At 37.2% G+C, this 21,002-nt stretch overlaps 1 protein-coding gene across 4 annotated transcripts in view; it reads right to left on the reverse strand.

Annotated features, from left to right (window-relative positions):
* Positions 1–21,002, reverse strand: part of LOC123516504 (E3 ubiquitin-protein ligase HERC2-like) — a 456,561-nt gene that overhangs the window by 271,948 nt on the left and 163,611 nt on the right. For all 4 annotated transcript variants that reach the window (XM_045275907.1, XM_045275905.1, XM_045275904.1 and 1 more), the window contains one exon: positions 17,708–17,818. In XM_045275907.1, coding sequence (XP_045131842.1) covers positions 17,708–17,818 — 111 coding nt within the window. The remainder of the gene's footprint in view (positions 1–17,707; positions 17,819–21,002) is intronic.

Consider the following 21,002-nt stretch of genomic DNA (forward strand, 5'->3'; position numbering starts at 1 on the left):
CTGTGTTTCATCTTGGTGGGAAGGCGGTTTTGGTCAATGAGCGCTAAGATATCCCATGACGTCATGGCTGGGCGCACGATAGCAGGCATCTGAGGTCGTGATAATGAAATTTTAGAAGCTTTTCATGGGTGCGTGATAGGAATAAAACGCGATAGCTGAAGTCGCGATAGCCGAGGGTTGACTGTATATATATATATATATATATATATATATATATATATATATATATATATATATATATATATATATATATATATATATATATATATATATATATATATATATATATATATATATATATATATATATATATATATATATATATATATATATATATATATATATATATATATATATATATATATATATATATATATATATATATATATATATATATATATATATATATATATATATATATATATATATATATATATATATATATATATATATATATATATATATATATATATATATATATATATATATATATATATATATATATATATATATATATATATATATATATATATATATATATATATATATATATATATATATATATATATATATATATATATATATATATATATATATATATATATATATATATATATATATATATATATATATATATATATATATATATATATATATATATATATATATATATATATATATATATATATATATATATATATATATATATATATATATATATATATATATATATATATATATATATATATATATATATATATATATATATATGCAACCCATTTAACGGAGGTTCACACAACGAAATTTCTACAACGAAGGTTTCATTTTACTACCATCTACTCGTTTATCGAACACCAAACTCATTTTAACGAAGTTTTATTCAGGTATTTTTTTTCCAAATTTGAAAGCCCCACCATATCATGCAAGCTTTGATTTCCTGCCTTTCTAAAGCCTTTGAGTCTATCCTTAATAGGAAGATAATGAGGCATCTATCAGCTCACAACCTTCTCTCTGATTGCCAGTATGGTTTCCGTAAAGGCAGATCTACTGGTGATCTTCTTACTTTCCTAACTGAATCTTGGTCATCCTCTTTTAGGGACTTCGGTGAAACCTTTGCTGTCGGCCTTGACATATCGAAAGCCTTCGATAGAGTCTGGCACAAATCTTTAATTTCTAAACTACCCTCCTACGGATTCTATCCTTCTCTCTGTACCTTCATCTCCAGTTTCCTTTCCGATCGTTCTATTGCTGCTGTAGTAGACGGTCACTGTTCTTCCCTAAAACTATCAACAGTGGTGTTCCACAGGGTTCTGTCCTATCACCCACTCTCTTTCTATTATTCATCAATGATCTCCTAAATCTGACTCAATGCCCTATCCACTCCTATGCTGATGATACCACCTTGCATTATTCAACAGCGTTCAACAGACGCCCAACCCAACAACAATTAATTGACTCAAGGCGAGATGCTATAGGACGCCTAACTTCTGATCTTTCACTTGTTTCTGATTGGGGCAGAGAAAACCTGGTTTTGTTCAATGCCTCAAAAACTCAATTTCTACAACTATCTACTCGACATAACCTTCCAGACAACTATCCTCTCTTCTTCAATAACACTCAACTTCCCTCTCCTCTACATTAAACACACTCGGTCTATCCTTCACTAAAAATCTAAACTGGAAATTTCACATCTCTACTCTTGCTAAATCAGCTTCCAAGAAGTTAGGTGTCCTGTGGCGTCTTCGTCCATTTTTCTCCCTCCCAGCTGCTTGCTATGTACAGGGGCCTCATCCGCCCGTGTATGGAGTATGGCTCTCATGTCTGGGGATCCACACACAGCTTTACTAAACAAGGTGGAATCTAAAGCTTTTCGTCTTATCAACTCTTCTCCTCTAACTGACTGTCTTGATTCTTTAAGTCACCGCCGCAATGTTGCATCTTTATCTGTCTTCTACCGCTGTTTTCATGCTGTCTGCTCTTCTGAACTTGCTAACTGCTTGCCTTCCCCTCCTGCGGCCTCGCTGCACAAGACTCTCTACTTCTTCTCATCCCTATTCTGTCCATCTTCCTAATGCAAGAGTTAACCAGTATCTTCACTCCTTCATTCCCTACACTGGTAAACTCTGGAACTCTCTACCTGTGTCTGTATTTCCACCTGCCTATGACTTAAACTCTTTCAAAAGAGGAGTGTCAAGACACCTCTTACGTTAACTGGACCCTCCTTTTAGATTTTTTTGTTTTTTCTCTTTCTCCTACTTTCCTCTCAACAGGGCCTGGCAACCAGCGGGATTTTTTTTTCCAACACTTTGTTTTCCCTTGGCCAGTGCCCTTGTAATGTAAAAAAAAAAAAAAAAAAAAAAAAAGCTGACAGGCTTTTGAATATACCAAGAGCTGCTGGTACTAAGGCCTGCTTCAGGAGAAATCCTGAGACACCTGTAGAATAAAGATCAAGATCAAGCCTCTTATGGACAACACAGGCACTGCCGATAGAAAGGCCTGACTCAGAAGAAATTCTGTGTCACCTGTAGCATCAAGATCAAGATCAAGATCACACGCACCACTCACTCCCCAATCAAAACATAACAGCGTCACCAGCAGCTCATCTTCCCTAGTTGAACTTACCACCAAAACGCCATGCAATGTGGGCTAACGTTCCTAAGAAGACCAGGAAGTGTCTTACTCTCAAAGTGAAGCTGGGTATTATTCACAGACACGAGAGAGGCCAGAAAACTAATAACAGTGCTTGCCACCATCTTGACTCCATCTACTGTCTACTATTTTCAAGTCAGCAGACTTTATTAAGAAGGCTGGTGAGACCGTATCTTCCTTGAAAGCTAAAAGAACCACCTGAACTCGTGACTCTACAATGGATAAAATGGAAACCCTTGTGGAAATGTGGTACATAAGTTTTGTATGCGGTACCATGATGCGCACTTTGTTTACATTCCACAGGTTGCCGGTTAGTGTCTTTCCCGTTTCACTCTCCCTCCCTTCATAAAGTTAAGATCATCAACACTATAAAGTTACGTACATACATACATTAGTGTACATTATAATGACTTAAATTTTTTTTTTTTTTTTTTTTTTTTTTTTACATTACAAGGGCACTGGCCAAGGGAAAACAAAGTGTTGGAAAAAAAAAAATCCCGCTGGTTGCCAGGCCCTGTTAAGAGGAAAGTAGAAAGAGAAAAACAAAAATCTAAAAGGAGGGTCCAGTTAACGTAAGAGGTGTCTTGACACTCCTCTTTTGAAAGAGTTTAAGTCATAGGCAGGTGGAAATACAGACACAGGTAGAGAGTTCCAGAGTTTACCAGTGTAGGGAATGAAGGAGTGAAGACACTGGTTAACTCTTGCATTAGGAAGATGGACAGAATAGGGATGAGAAGAAGTAGAGAGGCCGCAGGAGGGGGGAAGGCATGCAGTTAGCAAGTTCAGAAGAGCAGACAGCATGAAAACAGCGGTAGAAGACAGATAAAGATGCAACATTGCGGCGGTGACTTAAAGAATCAAGACAGTCAGTTAGAGGAGAAGAGTTGATAAGACGAAAAAACTACCTAAATGTTTAACTTCATAATTTTTACTTTCATTAAACCTTTTACTGTACTATGATGCACTCTCGCTTTGCTTACTCTCAATGGAAGTTCAAATCAAGGGTTAAACTTGTTATAATCGGCTCGCTTAACGAAGTATCGCTTAACGAAGTGTTTTTAGGAAGGTAACCCCTTTGTTAACCCCTTCCTTACCGCAGTCATCCCCCGATGTAAACAAAGTGTTCCCCTCCTATACCACAGGCCCCTGCCCATGTGCGCACGTGCCTCACGGCCAGATCTACACATTATATTTCTTTCTAACTCAGTGTTATGTACTTTTTTCTAAACATATTTTTGTCATTTTATTAATAAAAGAAAACGTAAACATAATCATAAATTGTGCACTAATCATAAATTCAGCACCACACACTCTGCACCTGGTGAGGGTGGCCCTGAGGCAGTCATAACTAGGCTGCTCCCCCTCACTTGCCGAGAGGGTTTCAACACTGCTGTCACTATCACTCTCTCCTATTTCTTTTTCAGGATCATAGTCTGAATCATATTCATCTGGAGAGTCTTCCAGTATATCCTCACTATCTGTCTCATAATTATGATAATCCTCATCGCTGCTACACGAAGCAGACGCCATTATCTCTAATTAGGGTACAGGCAATAGAACAGTTTCACCACGGCCGATACTAGAGAACTGATGTTCTTGGGGGGACTGTGGGAATAATATATGTCAAAGAATAGTGATTGGCTTTATAGTTTATGCATGAAAAATTAACTCCGATATTGATTGGCTAGTGGGGGGGATGGTTTTGTTATGCTGGGGTGGCTAAAAATAACGCCTCCAGTGTTTGTTTGTTTATAGTGAACCACGTGGAGCATGAAAAAGGCAAAATCCGCACTCAGGCCATGGTTATACACGGAAATGTATTTGTGTGGTACGCACGCATTCACGGCATCTTGCGGTACCACGAGGTCGCTTTTTCGTGGTACGCACGCATCACAAAACAGTCTTGCGGTATGGAAGGGGTTAAGCGGGGTTGCCTGTGTATATATATATATATATATATATATATATATATATATATATATATATATATATATATATATATATATATATATATATATATATATATATATATATATATATATATATATATATATATATATATATACAGTGGACCCTTGGACTTGAAACATTATTCATTCCACAAGACTTCCATGTCTGAAAAGTTATAAGTCCAGAACTATTTTTCCCAGAGGAAACAATGTAAGAAACTTTAATCTGTTCCAAGACCCCAAATTCTTACTTGAATAAATAATGATTGAACCATGTAAAACAGATACAGGCAACCCCCGTTTAACAAAGGGGTTACGTTCCTAAAAAACACTTCGTTAAGCGAAACTTCGTTAAACGAACCGACTATAACAAGTATAACCCCTGATTTGAACTTCCATTGAGAGTAAGCAAAGCGAGAGTGCATCATACTACATTAAAATGTTTAATGAAAGTAAAAATTATGAAGTTAAACATCTAGGCAGTTTAATTTAAGTCATTATAATGTACACTAAAGTATTTATGTATGTAACTTTATAATGTTGATGATCTTAACTTTATGAAGGGAGGAAGAGTGAAACGGGAAAGACACTAACCGGTAACCTGTGGAATGTAAACAAAGTGCGCATCATTGTAATGCATACAAAACTTATGTACCACATTTCCACAAGGCTTTCCATTTTATCCATTGTAGAGTCATGAGTTCAGGTGGTTCTTTTAGCTTGCAAGGAAGATACGGTCTCACCAGCCTTCTTAATAGAGTCTGCTGACTTGAAAATAGAGACAGTATAATATGGAGTCAAGATGGTGGCCAGCACTGCTATAGTTTTCTGGCCTCTCTCGTGTCTATGAATAATATCTAGCTTCACTTGGAGAGTAAGAGACTTCCTGGTCTTCTTATGAACACTAGGCCAATTGCAGGGCATTTTGGTTGTAAGTTGAGCTAGGGAATACAATCTGCTGCTGACGCTGTTATGTTTTGACTGGGGAGTGAGTGTTGCGCATGTTGTCCACGAGAGGCTTGATCTTGATCTTGATCTTTATTCTATAGGGGTCCCAGGATTTTTCCTGAGGCAGGCCTTAGTACCAGCAGCTCCTAGTGTATTCAAAAGCCTGTCAGCTTGCGTGATATGGTGAGGCTTTCAAATTTGGAAAAAAATTACCTGGATAAAACTTCGTTAAAGCGAGTTTGGTGTTCTTTAAATGAGCAGATGGTAGTAAAGTGAAACCTTCGTTGTAGCAAAATTTCGTTGTGTGAACCTTCGTTAAACGGGGGTTGCCTGTATTATCTAATTTTTGGTGGGAAACTTCATGGCACACATAGATGATGGTATGGAGGGCAAAGGATGATGAAACTTATTGTTTGGAAATGAAGTCCCATTCCATAAGATCTTTTGGTAGGCAGATGAATATTTAAAAAATTTCACTTCTGAATTCTTTTCACTCACATAGTGCTTGAGACCATAAATTATTGTTCTGTGATCTCTTTTTAAAAACATTAAATCCCTTCTCCTCTGGAAGCTATTTTCATATGTTTTGTGCTGTTGTGTCATAGCCTAATTCAAGAACTATACAAATGATTTAACACTCAATGGTTTTATCTATGCTTATATTTTACAGGCATAAATTGATGATAATTTGAATCAGAAACTTCAAAAAGAAGAGATGGAATGGCTAATACAACAAGGGTCACTCCCTTATCTCCCCTACCCTACCCTCGCCTCACACAATACACCAGCTCTCACATTTATACACTGCTATGATCTCCACATACACTTTTGTTTCTGAATATATTTATCATCACAACTAGTATATTATTATTATTATTATTATTATTATTATTATTATTATTATCAATATTATCACCTAACTCACAACAAGCTTCACTACAGCACACTTGGCCAATCTCAGCTTGGTGAAATTCACTTTTGGCGGTAGGGTGCCCACGGACCACCAAGTGCACACTTGACAATTTGAATTCAAACTTGGTGGGCCCCTGGTGACGGCACGGTGAACCATGCGGCTCCCTGGTGACATCAGACCTCTCTCTAAACCTATCAGAAGGCAGTGTGAGAGTCCCCTTCAGCCATTTTGTTTGTGCTACTCTCTGTTCTGCTAGCGTGGGGAATGAATTCTGGCGATTTACCGCCAACATGGCCTCTACCAGCGCAACAGGTGGTACCGGTAGGGGTAAGGACAATGGTTGTGGTGGCACGGACGAAAGTGGGCGAGGGAAACGGGTGGAAAAACGGGAGTTACAGCCTTCATGTCATGTCTTATTAGTTTTATTTATTGTTTATTGGTCTGTTTTGTACATGTATTGTAATATGTGAAGGCAAAAGGTTTTATTTCAGCTTGAAAGATGGTATTTCAGGGGTCAAAAGAGGGACTTTGGCAATGATCAAAGACTGACTGAGGCATTTTTTAGACAAGAACTCGTGCTACTGCCAAATTCGCATTTGGCAGTACTTTTGCCAGATTAATTAATTCGCTAAGTGTGGGGGCTTACTGTACACTACTATAAAAGAATCTATTGAGACAGAGGTATGAATCTGAACCAGATGAGTAATAATTACTTCATAGTGTCCCTATCCCACCCCAATATATCAATTATGACTCAGAGATTGTCTAGTTCAGTCGTAAAAGAGCAGATGGCATGACACCGCTGATGGCACCTTATTACTTTGTTACTTATGAGATCAGTGTGCTTATATGAAATATTGCTCACCATCTTACTTTGACTGCAGTCAAATAAAAAACTGGTCAATTGTCCTGATCCCAGCTGGGAAAACAGCAAGGCTATAACATTGAATCAAAACAAAGTGGCAATTGATGTTTACCTCTTGCCAACGACACTGGCTTTGCCAAGATTCAGCTGGATTCAGCTGGGTTTGCCAGCCTTCGGACTGTTCCATCTCTGAAATTTAGTTCTAACACCAAAGGAAAAACTATTAAAATAACTATTCCATGTCTGAAATGTTCCATGTCCGAGGTGTTCCAAGGCCAAGAATCCACTGTGTATATGTATGTATGTATGTATGTCTGTGTGTGTGTGTGTGTGTATGTGGTGTGTGTATTTTACCTAGTTGTATTTACCTAGTTGTAGTTTTACAGGGCCTGGGTTTTAGGCTCGTGTGGCCCCATCTCCATATCTACACTTATCCAATCTTACTTTAAAAGTATGCACACTCGTTGCAGGCACTACTTCTTCATTTAAATTGTTCTACGTCTCAATACATCTTTGGGGGAAACTATATTTTTTAACATCTCTCAGACATCTTCCTTTTCTCAGCTTTTTACTATGCGATCTTGTGCTTCGGATGTCATATTCTTCTCTCAGGATCAGTTTCTCATTATCCACTTGGTCCATTCCATTGATCAATTCATAAACTTGTATCAGGTCTCCTCTCTCCCTTCTTTGTTCCAGGGTTGGTAGATCCATAGCCTTTAGTCTCTCTTCATATGTCATCCCTTCAAATTCTGGAATTATTCTTGTAGCCATTTTTTGTAGTCACTCCAATTTCCTTATGTGTTTCTTTTTATGAGGGGTCCACACTACTCCTGCATATTCCAATCTGGGTCTTATTATAGTACTTATCAATTTCTTCATAATTTCTTTGTCCATGTAGTGAAATGTTATTCCAATATTCCTTAGCAAATTATATGTTTCTCTAAAAATTTTATCAATATGGCTTACTGGTTGATTGTTTTCTTCCATCGTCACTCCTAAGTCCTTTTCCTTTTTAACTTTCTCCAGTTCTACTCCATCTCCCATCTTATAGATTCCCACAGGTCGTCTTTCACTCTTTCCCATTTCCATGACATGGCTTTTGTTCACATTGAATTCCATTTCCCACTTTTTACTCCATTCCCAGATCTTATTTAGGTCTTCTTGCAGTATTTCACAATCCTCTTTTTGCTTTATAACTCTGCACAAGTTCGTATCATATGAAAACAGATTTATGTAGCTGTTCACTCCTTCTGGCATGTCCTTAATATAAATGAGGAAAAGTATTGGTGCCAATACTGACCCCTGTGGCACTCCGCTTTCTACTGCTCTCCACTTGGACTTCATATCTTTAACTACCGTTCTTATTTCTCTCCCCCTCAAATCATTTTCTATCCATCTCAATGTGCTTCCTTTTAAGCCACCCTTCTCCTATAACTTCCATAGTAATCTTGTATGTGGCACTTTGTCAAATGCCTTTTTTGAATCCAAATAAATACAGTCAACCCATCCCTCTCTCTCTTGTACTCAATCAACTATTCTGGAATAGAAACTAAATACATTAGTTACACATGACCGTCTTTTTCTAAAACCAAATTGGCTATTTGATATTAATTTGATGTCTTCAAGAAACTTGATCCATTGTTTCTTTATTATTCTTTCACACATCTTGCATATTACACTAGTTAGTGATACCGGTCTGTAATTTAAAGGTTCTTCCTTCCTTCCGCTCTTATATATGGGAACCACCTCAGCTCTTTTCCATTCTACTGGTACTGTTCCATTTTCTATTGAGCATTTTATGATGTATATAGGACTTACTAGTTCTTCCAGTATTCTGCCTGAGACTTCATCTGATCCCATTACCTTCTCTTCATCCAGTTCCTTCATTAACTCTTTTATTTCAAGCTTGGTTACTTTAATCTCTTTCATATAGATTGTCTCTCTACTAGCCTGTGGCCTTTCAAATTTGGATTCCTTAGTAAAGACCTCCTGGGATTTATTATTTAATAGTTCTGCCATACTTTTTTGGTCTTCCACCATCCCATTCTCTCCTTTTAACCTTTCTATTGTTTCTCTTTGCCTAATTTTTCTATTTATGAATCTATAGAACAATTTTGGTTGCTCCTTACATTTTTCGACAATGTCTTTTTCGAAGTTCTTTTCCTCTTCCTTCCTCACCTTAACATAACCATTTCTCGCTGCCTTGAAGTTTTCCCTATTTGCTGGATTTCTATTTCTCCTCCACCTTTTCCATGCTCCATCTCTTTTCTCCTTTGCCCTAGCACACCTTGCATTAAACCAATCTTTCTTTCCTTCTTCTTTAGGTCTATATTTCGGGACATATTCCCCGACTCCTGTTTTGTATATTTCCAAAAATAAGTTATACTTCTCTTGCATCATCTCTGAGTTTTCCATCTCCTCCCAGTTTACGTTTTTAAAATAGTTCTTGAGATTCTCAATATCAGCCTTTCTGTAATTTAATCGGTCTCCTTTGTATGAATCGTCTCTATCTTCCTTTCCCTCTTCTATGTCCATTTCTAATATTACATGGTCACTCTTTCCCAATGGGCACTTATATCTTATATCATCATTCATTTGTATACCCCTTATAAAAACTAGGTCCAATCTCACCAGCTCGTCGTTTCCTCTGAATCTTGTGCATTCCTTTACTCTCTGGTCCATCATATTGTCTACCATTAGGTTCAGGAATATATCTCCCCAGGCTTCTTCCCCCATACCCCTTTCATAATTTTCCCAGTCCACTTCTTTACAGTTGAAATCTCCTACTAATATCACTTTACTCCTTTCTTTAATGATTCTCATTATCATGTCTTTATATTCTTGATTGGTCCATGAATTTGTTTTTGGGGGCACATATGAAATACCACGGTATTTCATTAGTAATTCAGTATCACTCACTGCCATGGAGTCCAGGTTATCCTCATGGCATGAGCATATATGAATACTAAGATATGATATCCATTATAGCAGGCAATAGAAGAGTGGAAACATAAACATCATGATGAAAGTAACACGCAAGCTACAAGGGTCACAAGAAGAAGAAGAAGCGGCCGAGTGGCCGCGAGTCTCCCGCTTCGTCTGTGGCTCATCTCATCTCTGCTTTATTTTTTGGTATTCCATTAAGAAAGAAAGTTTGAGAAAGATGTAGTGGATAAAAGCAAGGATGAACCCAAACTTTTCTGCAATACAATAAATGGCAAAACAAAGAATAAGGAAACAATTGAAAAAATAGATAAAGAAGGAAAGACATACCAAATAGAGAAAGAAATGTGTGAAATAATGAATGGGAGCTTCAAAACGGTTTTCACTGAAGATGACAACTTCACAGAACCTAATAGGACATTGAATTGCCTAGGATTACAAGAAATTGCAGTTCATAAAGAGGATATTGGAAGATTACTGGACAAGTTGGAAGTAAGGAAAGCAATGGGCCCAGATGGTGTATCAGGCTGGGTGTTAAAAGAATGTAAAGAGCAATTACTGGAGCCAATTTGGGAAATAATTAAAAGTCCAATAAATGAAAGGAAAGTTCCACTAGAGTGGAAGAGAGCCAATGTAATACCAATATTTAAAGGAGGAAAGACAACTGAACCACTAAACTACAGACCAGTGTCAATTACAAGTGTCGTAGGGAAGTTATGTGAAATAATTATCAAAGAAAAATGGGTTAAATTTCTAGAAGAGGAACAAGTCATATCGAACAGACAATTTGGGTTCAGGAAAGGGCGGTCATTTGTATCAAACTTATTAAGCTTCTACTCCAGAGTTATTGGAGGACTTGAAAGCAGAGATGGATGGGTAGACACAGTATACCTGGACAGGGCCCATAAAGAATTAGACCACATTAATTGTCTAGAGTTGAAAGCCATCTTGTTTGGCCTGCAATGCCTTTGCAAGGATTGTAGAGACACTCATATTCATCTTTGCTCTGACAACTCCATTGCCATCGCTTGCCTGAACCGTGGGAGCACAAAACTCAACCTCATTATCTTAACAGGCAAGATTTTCTTTTGGGCTGAGTCAAAATGTATTACCTTATTGGCAGAATATGTCAAGGCACTCCATAACGTAGAGGCTGATAGGGAATTGAGTGAAAAATGTAGATACCAAATGGATGTTGCAGCCCCATCTCTTCAGGAAATTATGTCAGGTCTTTTATTATAAAACTGATTAATTTCAGTCACCTTTAGCCTTCCTCTTTGACTACCTCTTGCAAGAGTTTAAGAAGGGAATGGGACACAGTTTAAGTTCCATGAACTTCATGCGATGTGGAATTTCAGCTACGGCTCAGATTGATGACGAGCCAGCAGGACAGCAACCAGTAGTTAGGCGGTTCCTGAAGTCAGTCTTCCAGGAGGAGCCTTCCCTTTCCTGACGTCAATGATACCATCTGGGATCCTGATGTACTGCTCACCTGTATTAAGTCTCTGGGACCAAACTCCACTTTGTCAATATTCAATTGTCTTGAAAACTTACAGTTTTAATGTTGTTGCTTTCTGGGCAATGTGGCCAGACCTTATATTTATTGGACATCAGAAACATGAATATCTCAGATTCTTAAGTTTCCTTCAGGATAGGCAACCCACTGAAAACCTCTCACCCTGGTTCTCACTTAGCTGAACTTTGTTTTCTGTCTTATCCCTTTGATAAGATTATCTAGACAGAACTAATCCCATCAGGGGGCCAAACACTTCTTTTTTCCAAACCACCATATGGCATCTTGGGACACATTAAGACATTGAACTTAGGATATGATGGTAGCTACTGGCACTGACCGCTCAATTTTTTCCCCACATTCCACCAGGTCAGCCTTGTCCAGTAAGGTGGCTTTTGAGCCTCTTTTGACTATTTTGTCCACCTTTAGCTGGGCCAGAGTCAACTTTTGCAAGATTTTATAAGAGACCTTTGGCTGAACATGGGTGTTTTGCTACAGCAGTCTACCAGGGACGAAGCTTAAAAGTTGTGGATCTATGTTATGAAATTATGAAGTTAAACATTTAGGTAGTTTAATTTGTCATTATAATGTACACTAATGTATGTATGTACGTAACTTTATAATGTTGATGATCTTAACTTTATGAAGGGAGGAAGAGTGAAACGGGAAAGACACTAACCGGCAACCTGTGGAATGTAAACAAAGTGCACATCATTGTACTGCATACAAAACTTATGTACCACATTTCCACAAGGCTTTCCATTTTATCCATTGTAGAGTCACGAGTTCAGGTGGTTCTTTTAGCTTGCAAGGAAGATACGGTCTCACCAACCTTCTTAAAAGAGTCTGCTGACTTGAAAATAGAAACAGTATAATATGGAGTCAAGATGGTGGCCAGCACTGCTATAGTTTTCTGGCCTCTCTCGTGTCTGTGAATAATATCTAGCTTCACTTGGAGAGTAAGAGACTTCCTGGTCTTCTTACAAACACTAGGCCAATTGCAGGGCATTTTGGTGGTAAGTTGAGCTAGGGAAGACAAGCTGCTGCTGATGCTGTTATGTTTTGACTGGGGAGTGAGTGTTGCGCGTGTTGTCCACAAGAGGCTTGATCTTGATCTTGATCTTTATTCTATAGGTTTCCCAGGATTTTTCCTGAGGCAGGCCTTAGTACCAGCAGCTCCTGGTGTATTCAAAAGCCTGTCAGCTTGCGTGATATGGTGGGGCTTTCAAATTTGGAAAAAGATTACCTGGATAAAACTTCGTTAAAGCGAGTTTGGTGTTTGTTAAATGAACAGATGGTAGTAAAATGAAACCTTCGTTGTAGCGAAATTTCGTTGTGTGAACCTTCGTTAAACGGGGGTTGCCTGTATAAAGTTTGATCATGATTTCATGTACATTTAAACTGGGTCACTGAGGTATTAAATGCCTTTCCTGTCCCACCCTATTGTATTGGGCTTCCTTTTTGGGTTTTAAGTATTGCTAACAGACAAATTAGACTGCTTCCTCCAACCTACTTTCTGAAGGACTCACTTGAGGTGTGCACGGCGAGCATCTCATTTAATACCTCAGTTGAAATGTTTGTGAAATCACAATCAAACTTCATACTTAGTAAGTACTCATTTAATCTTACAATTATGCAATGCAATCTGAATGTATTCATTGTCACTGCTTCAGCAGGATCTACATGTAATTGATTAACAATCAGCTGATTTGTTGCTAGCCTAATTCCTTCTTACTCCCTGTCTGGTCAGGCAGCCTATCGTTAGTTGTATATTACATTCATACTCACATTCTGTAATGTTAATTAGTAAATTGCCTGTCTGTTGGTATCTCTAACTTTGTAATGACATACTGTAAACCTCCAAAATTTGTAGAAATTATGACTAAATAAATTACAATGGACAACCAGGTCTACACAACCAGGCCATTGTATTTGTTGCAATACCATACAGGCAACCCCGTTTAACGAAGGTTCACACAACGAAATTTCGCTACAACGAAGGTTTCGTTTTACTACCATCTGCTCGTTTAACGAACACCAAACTCGCTTTAACAAAGTTTTATCCAGGTAATTTTTTTCCAATTTGAAAGCTCCACCGTATCATGCAAGCTGACAGGCTTTTTTTTTTTTTATTGAATACACCAGGAGCTCCTGGTACTAAGGCCTGCCTCAGAAGAAATTCTGAGACACCTGTGGAATAAAGATCGAGATCAAGCCTCTCGTGGACAACACAGGCGCTGCCGATACAATGGCCTGACTCAGAAGAAATTCCGCGTCACCTGTAGCATCAAGATCAAGATCACGTGCACCACTCACTCCCCAGTCAAAACATAACAGCGTCACCAGCAGCTCATCTTCCCTAGTTCAACTTACCACCAAAACGCCCTGCAATGTGGCCTAACGTTCCTAAGAAGACCAGGAAGTGTCTTACTCTCGGAAGTGAAGCTGGGTATTATTCACAGACAAGAGAGAGAGGCCAGAAAACTAATAACATTGCTCGCCACCATCTTGACTCCATCTACTGTCTACTATTTTCAAGTCAGCAGACTCTATTAAGAAGGCTGGTGAGACCACATCTTCCTTGAAAGCTAAAAGAACCACCTGAACTTGTGACTCTACAATGGATAAAATGGAAAGCCTTGTGGAAATGTGGTACATAAGTTTTGTATGCAGTACCATGATGCGCACTTTGTTTAGATTCCAGTTTGCTGGTTAGTGTATTTCCGTTCACTCTCCCTCCCTTCATAAAGTTAAGATCATCAACATTATAAAGTTACATACATACATACATTAGTGTACATTATAATGACTTAAATTAAACTACCTAAATGTTTAACTTCATAATTTTTACTTTCATTAAACTTTTCACTGTACTATGATGCACTCTCGCTTTGCTTACTCTCAATGGAAGTTCAAATCAGGGGTTAAACTTGTTATAATCGGTTTGCTTAACGAAGTTTCGCTTAACGAAGTGTTTTTTAGGAACGTAACCCCTTCGTTAAGCGGGGGTTGCCTGTTCTTGATTTTTGACACAATGTCCAAACTATGTCTTAACACGTTCCCTGCGACTGCCAATGCGCCGAACTCTTCCACACTGCAATACAAATAAATTGTAATCATATCAGTGTTGGTTAAGCCAGCAAAGCAAGAAGATGAGGGCGTTGTCTGGGAGAACACCCAAACAAACTGGCAACCTCAAAATGTTTGCCCAGCGGTGGGTCGCATCGCATACCGTGAAAAATCTATGATTTCTCTGCAATGCAACCCACCAGTGGACATACTCTATTTGTCAATATTCAGTGCATTTCTATACTGTACTATATTTTTCCTTTCCTAAATTTCTTTATATATTTTTGTCCCTTTGTTTTCCATGTTTAAAAAATGAATGCAACATGGTTTACTGGCCAACTTAGTTCAACAGAAAAGAGAGAAGCTAAAATAAGATAATAAAGATATCAGAAAAACTTATGAAATTATGAAAAGAATAAAGAAATTTATTCAAGCTTATCAAGGAAAGTCCAATTGTGATATTTCAGTTTAGATTATTTGTTATAGAAAAGCTTTATGTTCTTCTGAAGGAAAAATGCAAGATCATATATTTTTCTTACATGTATTAGAAAAAAGAAAAAAGTATTTTTCAGTTAATTTTTATAGCAGATATTTTTTTTTATTCATTAAGTTTTGTTTCTTTACTTATGTTTATTTATATATGCAATCTAATGGGTCACCAATGGCAGCTTTTTTTACAATTTGTCCAAATAATATCAGGAAAAATATTTAAAAAAATCAATAAAAAAAATCACTAAAGCTTGTCAGGGAAAGTCCTGTTTCAATGATTTGTTATAGAAAAGTTTTATGTTCTTCTGAAGGAAAAAAAATGGAAGATAATGTAGTTTTTTACATGTATTAGAAAGAAAATATGGAAACAAGAAGACTATCTTTCCTATAATTTTTGTAACACTAAAAACTAAATAAGCTTCATATTATTTATCAATCATTGTTTATTATGCCCTTCTACACATACTGTTTATTGCAATTTTAATATATAATCCAATTTCTATAATAGTAAGATTAAAATGTGATGTATGTGAAAACTGTTGTATGACCCACCGCGGTGAGTCATGTCGCAACAGTGGATAGTAACTGATGACCCACCAGTAGGTTGTATCGCAGGGAACGTGTTAAAATGTATATATGCATAGAACTTTTTGTTATTTTAATTAACTTCTACTTTTACCTGTAGAAAATCATGTTACACGCTGCATGTAATTACAAAATTAAAATCTGAATAAAAATGTATGAATTCTGTCTTACATTTAGAGAATGGTTCACAAATCAATATGAATAAAAAAATGAATACTTAAAGCAGCGAGAGTTAAATAAATCAGTCTCTGACACTTGTTACAGGGAATTCCCCAAGAAGAAAGGCTTAAACAGATAAGTCTCCATTTATTCCTGTCACTGCATTTATTCTTTACATTTATTTTCCCCTTTCATCCTGTCTCTTAAATACTCTAGGACTTTGCCCTTCCATTTCACAAGAAGTGATCTTCTTGCACCCATTGGCTTTATCATACTCTTCACTCCTGCCATTCTTTACTATTCTCAGGTACTGCACTTGATCTATTCAATCACTTAAAATTTAATTCCTTCACCTTTATTTGATGTAATCTGTTTTTAAATGTACTTAATACTTCCCAAACAATTTACCAAAAAATACACTTTAATTACCTGTGTCTTTTGCAATTAGCTTAATTCTAGCATATAGTAAGGCCCCGCCAAATACAAATTTCGCCAAGCATTAGTTCTTTATACCATATAAATTGCCTAAAAAATGCCTCAATTAGTCTTTGGACATTGTCAAAGTCCCTCTTTTAACCCCTAAAATACTATCTTTTGAGCTGAAATCAAATCTTTTGCCTTCACATATTAGAACACATGTACTAAACAGACCAATAAACAATAAATAAAGCTAATAAGACATGATATAAAGGCTGGAACTTCCATTTTTCCACCCGTTTCCCTCACCCACTTCCATCCTTGCTGCCACCAGCATTGTTCTTACTCCCACCAGTACTACCTGTTGCGCTGGTAGAGGCCATGTTGGCGGTAAATCACCAGAATTTGTTCCCATGCTAGCAGAACAGAGGGAAGCACAAACAAAATGGCTGAAGGGGACTCTCACAATGCGTTCTGATAGGTTTAGAGAGAGGTCTGACGTCACCGGGGAGCAGCGTGGTTCACTGTGCAGCCGCCAGGGGACCGCCAAGTTTGAATTCAAATCACCAAACATGCACTCTGTGGTCCATGGCCACCCTACAGCCAAAAGTGAATTTCGCCAAGTGCAGGGGCTTACTGTACATAAATCTTGTTTATAATCATAAGTTAGTAAACAATGGCATTTAAATTTCCAATGCTACAGTTCTATTTTTCATCATTCACCCTTAAAATCAAACATTTTTCTCCTTAACACCTCTTTTTTCTTTCTTTCATCTCATTTTATTTTCAACAATCATTTTCTTTCTATGTAAAATTTTAACACCTTTCATAAAATGCATCTCCACTGCCTCATTCATCTTTGACACCTTTGTCAAATCAACCTCTTTACTATTACTCTAAAAATAACAGTTCAAGAGCAGTATCCTAATTCATCAGGTTAAAAAGCTAAAAAATAACTACTACAATTTTTCTGTGCTCTCCCTGTCAGTCCCATCTTAGAAATACATGAACAGCATGATTATGTGTAAGCATGAAGGGGTTAAGATAATGCTATCAGAAAGGTACCTCTAGTTGCCAGCCCTCCTCCCAATACTCAAGTGATCAGCAATTTTTAAGATCTTGAAATCCTAATCTTCCATCTTACCAAATTAGTTACAATGCTGCTGATAGACAAAGCAGTTACATCAAAATTAAACAATACTTACATTTGATAGCAGCAGTGAGAGCCATTTCCAGCCCTCCATCAGCCATCAGGCTTGACACCAGTAAGTCGATCATAAAGCGCCTTCCTGAACTCATGCTGGATATGTCAGAACCTGCAACAATATTTCTAGAAATTTCAAATTCACACTTATTCAACTAAATGTAAACTAATCCAAGATCTAATATTAAGTGAAGATAAGTAAAGAATCGTTCAAGATTAGAGGGAAGGACCCATGAGCCATAAAGTTCAAATGCTACCCACTGGTAAGCAATTATTAAAAATTGTAAAAAAGAAAAATCAACAGCATAATAGCTTTGGGTTTCACACATATAAATTTGTAGTTTCTAATGTTTGCTTATAAAATTTTATGTGTTCATTGCATTTTTTTTCTATGTAAGAGGTGGATTCTATCCAAGTGAGGAGTGAGTGCCCTATATCTCCCATAGCTCAGTCCCCTTCTGTTTCTGCTGTCTTTGTCTCCCTTTCTGTCCTTTTTTGGGCAGCCGGGGTTTTTACCCACAGGGATACCAGTGTCCTCCTCCTTCTTCCGTAGATACCATTTCTTTAGTCTCATCTAAAACCCCCCAATAGAATTTTTTTTGCTCAATCTCCATCCTTATTTTGTTTTTTCCTTAGCTTCATTTCTTAGCATTTTTCTCTTTTCCCTCTCTTCCAGGTTCATATCTCTTTCTATCAATATATCTTTATGTTCAGTATCATTGGCCAGCTTCCCTTTCCTTGTCATAATTTCCTCCACTGCCACCTGTAATCTCATTCTCACTTTAATTGGTCTCTTACTCCCTTCACTAAATCTTCCCAGCCTAATAAATTCCTCTACTTCCTGGTCCAACTCCTGTGTGCTGTCCTGGACCTGTTTGACAATAGTTTTGGCCAATTCGCTCTCTTCACACTCTCTCATGAACTTCTTTGAACTTTTTTTCCTTCATCCCAAAAATATTGAAACATTTCCTCTTATCCACCGTATCCCTCACTAGATCTTCTTTCTCCTTAATTACTTGTATATCAGCATCATTTGTTTTTTCCTGAACTTGTCTCTTTACTACCTCTGAAAATTCAACTTTTTCCTCTTCCTGTTCCTGTTTCAATACATTTTGTAATTCCCCATTTGTTTTCATCCAATCCATTTTCTAGTCTGTCTTCAATCCCATCCTGTAGTATTTTCTGTAGGCTCCTTAAGGATTCTTCGTAGTCATGACATGTACCCTTTAGTATATCATTTTGTTTCTTTATTTCCAGTATCTCCTTCAATCCCTGATATATTACACTGACTTTCTCACATTCCACTAATCTCCATCTCAGCTCCATGTCTTGTGTTATCAGTCCGTCCTGCTTGTCCATTAAACTAGAAAGCACTTCCTTCATGCATCTTATCTCTTTCCATATGTGTGTGTGTGTGTGTGTGTGTATTTACCTAGTTTTATTTACCTAGTTGTAGTTTTACAGGGCCTGGGGTTTATGCTCGTGTGGTCCTGTTTCCAAATCTACACTTATCCAATTTTTCTTTAAAACTATGCACACTCTTTGCTGACACCACTTCCTCACTCAATCAGTGCTGCAGTTTGTATTTATTTTATTTTGTAGTCGTGCTTCACAGGCTTTATCATTGTGGATATAATTCACAAGTGGAGTTTTGACTCTTGCTTGAATGAGTAAGCCACTTGGATGTTCTATTAATAAGGGTATAAAGGCTCCTGGCATGTGTGTGCGTTCGTGTGCATGTACATACGTGTGTTGCAATGAGACGAGAGAGTGGGCTGCAGGAAGGATTATGGTATTGGAAATACTTGTAACACCTAAGTACTGAGTTTACATAATATAAAAGGCTGAATTAAATGGTACTTAAGCAACATCATAATGTAATGACTCAACATACAAATCCAGGTCACTATTGGTCAAGTGTCCAAGCTCACTTGAGGTTGGATGCTGCCTTACAATACAACATTCATCTTGGAAGACGCACTAGTATTTTTCAGGGTACTTTTTAGGAAAAGTAGTGCGTCTTGTAAGCTGTAAAATACGGTAATTCTTTTATTTCAAGCTTGGTTACTTTACTTTAACTTCTTTCATATAGATGATCTCTCTATTACCCTGTGGCCTTTCAAATTTGGATTCCTTAGTAAAGACCTCCTGAAATTTACTATTTAACAGTTCTGCCATGCTTTTTGGGTCTTCCACCATCCCGTTCTCTCCTTTTAACCTTTCTATTGTTTCATTTTGTCTTATTTTTCCGTTGATGAATCTGTAGAACAATTTCGGTTGCTCCTTGCATTTTTCGACAATGTCCTTTTCTAGCTCCTCTCCTCTTCCTTCCTCACTTTAACATATTCATTTATCGCTGCCTTGAAGTTTTCCTTATTTACTGCATTTCTATTTCTCCTCCACCTTTTCCATGCTCCACCTCTTTTCCCCTTTGCCCTAGCACACCTTGCATTAAACCAATCTTTCTTTCCTTCTTCTTTAGGTCTATATTTCGGGGCATATTCCCTGACTTGCAGCCTTCTGTTTCTCTGAGTTTTGTTGTTCTATATAATATCTCTTCTGTAGCTGCTTGTGATTTTAGTAGTATCTTAATTGGCCTTGTTGTTCCATCTTGATAAGGTCCCATTCTGAGTATTTCCTCTATTTCCTCCTCTAGGTTCTGCCTATCTTCGTCGTTTAGATTTTTTTGTAGGTCTTTGACTGATTTCATTTTCTCTTTTTCCCTTCTTGGTCTATATTTTACATTTCTTTTCTTTTAGTCCAAATATGATTACACTCTTTCTTTTCTGCAATTTCTCTTACTAGGTTTTCTTTTTACTTAAGGATTCCTATCATTTTGTTTGCCATATTCTCATCTCTTTCTTTTAGTTGTTCCTGGATCACCTCCTGAAAATTATTCTTTTCTTTCTTATCTTGTACTATCCATGCCTGTACTTCTTTCTTAATCACGTCCTGTACTCTTTCCTCTTCTTTGTTAACTATATCTTTCAGGTCCTCTTTTTCTTTCTCTACTTTACTGAGTCCATCACCCATCTGTTTCTTATATTTGGCTAGTTCTTTTCTCAGTTCCATATTTTCTACTCTTAGCCTAGCTTAATTTTCTTCCATTTTTTCTATCCTTTCTTTCAAGTTCAGAAACTTTTTCTCCTGTTCATCATACTCCCCCTTATCTAGTTGTCTAATTTTTTCTCCAAAGTTAAAACTCCCCTATGAAGGGTGATACTTATCTCATCAAATCCTCTGAATCTTTTCTCGCCCTCATCATCATAATCACCCTCTTCTTGTACTCTTTCCCT

This window comes from Portunus trituberculatus, chromosome 41 (assembly GCF_017591435.1).
Source record: "Portunus trituberculatus isolate SZX2019 chromosome 41, ASM1759143v1, whole genome shotgun sequence".
Taxonomy (NCBI): Eukaryota; Metazoa; Arthropoda; class Malacostraca; order Decapoda; family Portunidae; genus Portunus; species Portunus trituberculatus.